This window comes from Octodon degus, unplaced genomic scaffold (assembly GCF_000260255.1).
Source record: "Octodon degus isolate 3935 unplaced genomic scaffold, OctDeg1.0 scaffold00162, whole genome shotgun sequence".
NCBI classification, from domain to species: Eukaryota; Metazoa; Chordata; class Mammalia; order Rodentia; family Octodontidae; genus Octodon; species Octodon degus.
Window position 1 is genome coordinate 2,882,125 of NW_004524738.1, and position 7,301 is coordinate 2,889,425.

Here is a 7,301-nt window from a genome sequence, read left to right on the forward strand (position 1 = left end):
CATGTGGTGCTGGAGGATTGAACCGCGGTCCCTGTGCTTTGCCAAGCTTGTTTCAAGTAGGTGCTTTAGACCACTGAGCCATCTCTCCAGCCCCTAGCTTTTATTTTTTGAGACAGGGTTTCCCTGCACAGCCTAGGGCTGGCCTTGAAATTGCCAAAATCCTCCTGCCTTGGCTAAATTGCTGGGGTTACAGATGTACATTAGGGCAATCCACCCATCTACTATTTTAAATGGAAAAACTGTAACTGTAAACAAGTTGATTATATTTTAATAATAAATCCATTACAAAAAACATTGATTGCAGTTCAAGATACTCTAAAAAGTATTGGATCAAAGCTATCCCTCGCATCTTGGCAACTGTAAGACACAGGGGGACATGAAGCATATGACAAATGTCTTCCAGGTGGTGAACTGACTTAAATCAACTGTAAATAAGGATCCTGCCTTGGGATCTGTGGTCAGCATGGCTTGGTCTGCGCATATATATATATATGCCTGGCAGTTGGACTGAATTTTTTTTTCACATTCCTCACCAACAGGTGGTTGGCAAATCTCAGGCTTGGGTAGCTTTTTTCAACAAAGGAACTGAAAAAAACCAACACACTCAGAGAAGGTCTTGCAACTGCAATTTTATTTTCTTTTGTGAAAATAAACAACTGGGAGTTAAAATTGCTCCAAAAACCATAAAAACAAGATGAAGTACACACAGAAGAAGCATGTGAGGTGATGGGGGAGGGCACAGGGTCTTGGAACTTTGGCAGATTGTGCTAGCACGGAGCCAGGTGGCAGAGCCAGAACTCAGGGCCACGCCCCACTGCCACTCTGGAGCTGTGGGGTGCAGATCTCAACTGGCAGGGGGAAGAACACAGACGTCACCGTGCGAGTGGCAGGCACCTTGAGTCCCTTTCAATGTAGGGGGAGGGGGCAGTGACCATTCACAGGACCTCTTTCCCCACCCTGAGCTGGAAGCTGGCAGGGTTTTGCAGTGCTGGGGATGGAAGCCAGGGCCTTCCGAAGGGTGAGGGGAAGCTGGTGGAGACAAATCAGGCCAAGATGTCTTCGTGCATGGTCAGGGCCTTACGCTGGGCAGAGGACAAAGGTGGAAGGACCCAGGGTGGTTACCGCTGGACCAAAATTTGGGCTGAGACCCAGAAGACCTGGAGGAGTGGGTCTAGGTCAAGCAGTACCAGGCTGGGGTTCTGTGCTGTGGCAACCACAAAGACCAATGGGGGCTGCTGGGGCTGGACAACGAACCAGGGAGGGAGGGGAGACGGGTGGGAGAGAGAGGTAGAGAAGGTGTCTTCTGCCCAGGCTCGTCCATTGAAGCATACACAGGGAGAACACACTACTCTTCTGTCCTCTTTCTTGTAAAGATTTTTTTGTCGTTTTGTTTTTTTTAAAAAAGCCTAAAATTCAGCTACTGGTTACATCTACAAAATGTAAAGTGCTGTTGTTACCAGCTACTTTACAGAACAGTCCAGAGGTCAAATATTGACCAATAAAGTTTCTTTTTTTCTTTTTCTTCTTCTGAATCATTACTACTTGATGAGTCACACGACAGCCTGCATGGATTGGGGGCAGCCTAGTGGGCAGACTTGGTGACCAAGGAAAGAGGCTGGGCCTGGAGTACGGGGAGGGCCTGGTGGGCATGGAGCGTGGCTGGGAAGGCAGGGGGAGAGGTCAGCAGAGCAGTGGGTACAGACCCCAGGGGGAGGGGCCGCGACAGCAGGGGAGGCTGGCTGCCCAGCGGGCCCGGGGAGCTGGCTGCCGCCTTCGCGGACAGGAAGGCGGCTGAGTGGAGAGCCAGCTGTGCCCGGCTCTCTGGCTTGGTGGTGAGGGAAAGGGGCTGGGCTTGCTCTGAATGGGTGGCGGCCGGGGCTGCAGGTGAGGCCAGGGCCGCAGAGGGTGTGGCAGGAGAGTCCAGCATGCTGCCATGGGAGGAGGCAGGGCTGTCGCAGGGCTTCTCAGGGGGCAGGTACTGGACGCATGGCTTCTTGCTCTTGGAGGCCAGAGCACCTAAAAGAAAAGCCCAAGGAACGAGCAGTTAGGAGCCCTGGGAGGGGCAGGGGCCAAGGCCAGCAAGGCTGGCCTTGCATGTGTCCACGAGGCCTTCTGGGTCCACACCACAGTCAATCAAGAGCAGATGGAGGGGCTGGAGAGATGGCTCAGTGGTCTAAAGCACCTACTTGAAACAAGCTTGGCAAAGCACAGGGACCGTGGTTCGATCCCCCAGCACCACATGCCAGCCAGCCGCGCCCCCTGGTGGGCTGAGCTGGCCACACACACACACACACACACACAATAAATAAATAAAAATAAATAAATATTAAAAAAAAAAAAGAGCAGATGGAAAAAGGTCGCATCTGTATTGAACATGTACAAATCTTCCCCCTTTGCCATCATTCCCGAAACAATACAGCATAACGATTTACACTATAGTGGCCCTGTACTGGGCATTACAATCAAGATGTATACGGGAGGACTGTGTAAGTTAGATGCAAATACCACACTGCTTTCTAGAAGGGACATGCACATCCATGGATTCTGGTAGCTATGGAGTGGCTGGGGGGTGAGGCACAGAATCAACCCTTGGGGAGAAGGAGGGACAACTGAACTTTGGAAACCTAGGAATGATGATGGGAAGGATCTGACATTACTTCAGGATTCCAAGACTCAAAAAGAACATACATAGCAGGGGCAATGCTCAAACTGTCCACACCCACACCCTAGAGGGCAAGGGGCTCTGTCTAGTGAAGCATCATCTTTCTTCCCTAAATTTTTGGGATGGAGCCACTCAATTTGCTTTAAAATCTTGTGCCGCTGATACAGTCAGAGCTAGTGGACCCCTATTACCAAGCATACTATACAACAGGCCATGTAGTATCGACATAGTTTGCTTCCGTGTATCCTTGTGTGGCTGAACACATAATTTACGAAGTGCAAGAAAGGAAGGAAGAAAAGCGAAGAGAAATAGGAGCTCAAAAGCACTGCACGGGGTGCGTCATGAGCAGTTGTAGCCTTGTCCTGAGGATGGGACCAAAAGCCTTGCCGCAGCATGAGCATCTCCATCCGCTGGCTGGGATTCTGGTGCGAACAGACGTACAGACATTTTACACCAAGTGCCTCGAAACCATCTGTTTCAACCAAAGAAACATCTGGGAGAATCTGATCCTATTGAGCTCACTGGAAGGTGGCATGTCAGTCTAGAGGGCTACCTGCCTATGGGAATTTTGAGGCTAATTTCAATCATAGTCTGTCCATCCATCCATCCATCCATCCATCCATCCATCCATCCATCCATCCATCCCAAGACAGTGTCTCACTATGTAGCCCAGGCTGGCCTTGAACTCACATCAATCCTCTTGCTTCACTCTCCTGGATGCTAGAATTATAGGCATGTGCCACCATACCCAGATTGTAGTCTACTTGTAGTTTAGACATGGATTCTAGTACTTTATTCTCAAATTGCAATTCGACTGAACTGAGACATACCTAAGCTTTAGAGAAAAGTCCCAGATTCAAATCCTACCCCTATCATTCAACAAGCAGATTAACTGGGAAATCTTTTCCTCAATTACTGTGCGCATTGTAATTGCCCACCTCTAAAAAGGCAATACTACCCAGCTGAGCAGGGAGGCTGCTCTGAGGAGAGGCCCAGACAGCACACAGGCAGGTGTGGCTGAGGGCACAGGGAGGACAGGGCCCCACTCACCCTCTGCCTCGGGGACTGGCTGCTGGGACTGTGTCTGTGACAGCTGCTTTTCTCTCTTCCTCTTCTTTTTCTTTCCCTAAAAGATGGCCAAGAGAAGAGTTGAGTAGGGACAGAAAATACCTGGTATTAAAGATACTAGCTTAGCACCTGCCTGGCAAGCGCAAGGTCTTGAGTTGGATCCCTGGTACCAAAAAACCCCAAAAAACAAAAAACCCAACAAAAAGCCCAACAACAAAAAACACACACTAGCTTATTTACTAATAATCCCTTGTCAGGGAACTGTGGATATAGGGGTGGGGTGGGGCATTGCCCTGCAGCTGCTGGCTGCCCTAGGTGAGGGTGCTGGGCGTAGAGGCCCGAGAGAAGGTGGAGGAAGCCTCCCTCCAGCAAGGCAGTGGTCCAGGCTTCTTGGAGGCCTCAGTCTGCCCCCTCCTCCAGGTTGGCTTCCCTGTTCTTTGCCTAGAGCAGTGCTCCTGGGCCCTTTCCTGAGGGGTCCTGGGTCTCTCTGAAAGTCTGTGGCAGCACCAATCCTTTTTTTTTTTTTTTTGGCAGAACTGGAGATTGAACTCAGACCCTGCGCTTGCCAGGCAAGCGCTTGTTCTACCGAGCTATCTCCCCAGCCCAGCACCAATCCTCTTACCAGTAAAAAAGCAAACAAGAACTGCCCTATGCAAAGCTGCTGTGTATGGATGAGCATATAGATACATGTGTGAAGCCTCCTATGGCTCAGCCACTGCTCGGAGAACTCATAGAAGCCAGGGGCGATAGGACCCCCACACTCCAGCCATACTATCCCCACTGTCAGGGAATCAAAGGTAGGGTCCAGCTCAAAGAGGAAGGGAACAAATTTAAGTCTGTCCTTATGCTAGCTTCTGATTTTTTTCCCCCCGAGAGATGAAGGCTCTATGTAGTTGAATCGGGCCTTGAACTCACTAGGTAGAGAAGACTGGCCTGGAATTGGCAGCGATCCTCCTGCCTCCCCTTCCCAGGTGTTATAGGTGTGTGCCACTATACCTGGCTCTATCTTGTGACCTTCTGAGAACTAAAAGGGTTTCTTATTTCTAGAGAAATATGGCCTTCTCCCTTAACAGTCCTCTGCACATCAAGCGCTCCAGGGTCTGTGTGTCCCCTGAGCAGTGTGGCCACTCACGTAGTTGTCCCGGGCTGACCAGGTCGGGTAGAGCTGGGAGTGAAGCTGCCGCTCCTTGCGGGCCAGCTCGTAGTACTTGGCCTGCTCTTCTCGAGACAGGTTGTGCCACTACGGGAGAGAGCGAACATCCGAGACGGGTAAGCAGCCAGCATGGGACGGGGACCCACGCAACCCGGGCCGAGGGCACGGCTCACCTTTCTTCCCAGGATTTGGTTAATGGCCGCGCTTTCCTTCAGGGTGCACTCGGCTACCACCTTGGCCCTCATCTCCTTCATATACAACATGAAGGCGTTCAGAGGCTTCTTCACGTGGGGCTTCTTTTCCTCCTCCTTCTTCACGGTGACTGGGGATTTCCTGAGAGGGTGCAGGGCGGGGGATCAGCATGGTCTGGCTATTGACTGGGGAGAGCTACAGACCAGCTCAGGTGCCGGTTCCCCGGAACACCTTCACACATGGCCCCCAAGCTCTGCATCACCTCGATGCCGTCTCTGAACATCTAACAATTTCCTGACAGTGCAGGGTGGTGGGGAGAGCTGGCTCGAGGGCTGAGGGAACCGGGTAGGGGTAGGAGCAGGGGCTTTCCTGTGGCCTTCCAGGAGGGCCTTCTATGCCTCACGGCTGCTCTGCTACAAGGGCCCCATGGTTCCCAAGAGAACGCCTGGCCTCTCCCGGCCCCATGTGTTCCTGAGTGTTGGGGCACACAGGGAGGCTACATTGCCCCAGGTCTCCAGCCCTGAGGCCTCACTGAAACTTTCCTTAATGCAAGGCAAGATGCTCTAAGTTTGTCAAAGGACAGGGACACAGAAAGCCAAAGGGAACATTTCCCAGGGGAGGACGGGGCTCAGGGGACCTCAGGTGATGGCAGGAGTAAAACAAATGGCATTTGGGGTTCAGGGACCAGTCAGTCCCCTCCCGTCCTCCACCCTGGCTGCCCCTTACTTACGCGCTCACCGCGGGGCTCAGGCTGGGGGGTGCTGGTTCCTGCTTGACGATGGGGGAGACGATGGCCGGGTGGGGGATCCCTGAGGTGGGCAGGCCAGGGTGGGCGGGAGCCACCATGTGAGGGGAGAAGCGGCTGGAGACCAGGCTGCAGATCCAGAGGGAGCAAGCAACAGCAGAGGACACGGGCTGAGCAAGGGTCACCCGGTGGAGGCCAGGAGGCTCCCTACCACTTGGGGGATGGGGTGAGGGCCACTGGCTGTCCACTGAAGAATCAGGTTTGGGGGACACTGGATGCTCCCCTCTCCCCAGGACACCAGGCACCCCAACCTGACGCTGGACACAGGTAGAACGGAAAGCATCCAAGGTGCAGAGCTCAGAGGGCAGCGCAAATGGGAGAAAACAGAGCCGACACTAAGGGCTGCACGGGTTCTCTGTCCTCGGAGAGGCCGTCATCAGGCGCCACCCTTGAGACAGAATCCAACCCCCTTTCCCATCTCCTTTCCTTACAGTGCATGCGGGGAACCGAGCTTCCCCCATCTCTGGTTTCAGTCAGGGTGACACACTTAAAGTGTCTGTGTCCATACAGCCTGGCCCTGGGGAGTGGGTGGGAGCGGGCAGGGAGCCCAGGCTCTGAGGCTGTCACTGTAGATGGGAAAGGACCCTGCATCTCCGTTCAGCCCAGCGGGGAGGAGTAAGGGCCTGAGGTGGGCCTCGGAGAGCTGAGCTCTGTGTCCTCTCCCTCACTGGGAAGAGAAGGGTGGTGTCACGGTGAGAATGGCAGTCACCAGTAGACAAACACCCCCACCTTGGACTCACCTGGACATGGAGGCGTTCATGGCCAGGGCAGGGTAAGGGCTCCGGAAGCCGCCAGGAGGAATGGGGTACATGGGCTGCCCTTGCCTGTGAGGGCCAGGAGCAATGAAATCTGGTCAGGGACTGGGAACATTCAGAGTTGGATGGAGGGGGTGGGAGAGAAAGGGCTGGGGAGTGGGAAGGGTGGGCTAGGCTGCCTGGGGAGGGAAGAGGGAGGCCCAAGTCCTGGGGTTCAGAGGCAGCACTCAGCACAGGAAAGAAGGAGTGAGAGGTCTGGTGGTTTCCTTACTGTGGGACAAGCCAGCCAAGGGGGTGGGGGATTTGTCCAACAGCTCCAGGAGAGAGTGGGTAATATGGTGAAAGCTCAGACGGGTGAGGTGGCCGGGGGATTCCTGTTTCCAAAGAGAGAGCCAAGTCAGTCTGCCCCCACAGCCCACCAGGTCCCCAGGCGAGCTGGAGCTTAGAAGGCTTCCTCCCTTCCTCCTCCTTGCCCTCTACGCCTGCCAACAGCTCTGCTAGCTGCCCCAGGGTCCTCTGCCACCGATCTAGCCACACAATACCCATCTCTGCGGTTTGCAGTAACTTCCAGCTGCCTGTCAGTCAGGAATCAATGTCTAGTAAGAGACTCAGGAAATTCCCGACTAGCCATGCTAGTCCCCAAGTCATCATTAACTAACCACCTAG

General features: G+C 53.6%; 1 protein-coding gene across 1 annotated transcript in view; it reads right to left on the reverse strand.

Moving 5' to 3' along the window:
• Positions 1–609: 609 nt before the first annotated feature.
• Tcf7l1 (transcription factor 7 like 1) overlaps positions 610–7,301 on the reverse strand; it is a 159,344-nt gene continuing 152,652 nt past the window's right edge. Inside the window, exons 6-12 of the mRNA XM_004642829.2 lie at positions 6,907–7,009; positions 6,621–6,704; positions 5,806–5,949; positions 5,057–5,216; positions 4,863–4,970; positions 3,713–3,788; positions 610–2,016 (exon numbers count right to left, since the gene is read on the reverse strand). Coding sequence (XP_004642886.2) covers positions 1,583–2,016; positions 3,713–3,788; positions 4,863–4,970; positions 5,057–5,216; positions 5,806–5,949; positions 6,621–6,704; positions 6,907–7,009 — 1,109 coding nt within the window. The 3' untranslated portion in view covers positions 610–1,582. The remainder of the gene's footprint in view (positions 2,017–3,712; positions 3,789–4,862; positions 4,971–5,056; positions 5,217–5,805; positions 5,950–6,620; positions 6,705–6,906; positions 7,010–7,301) is intronic.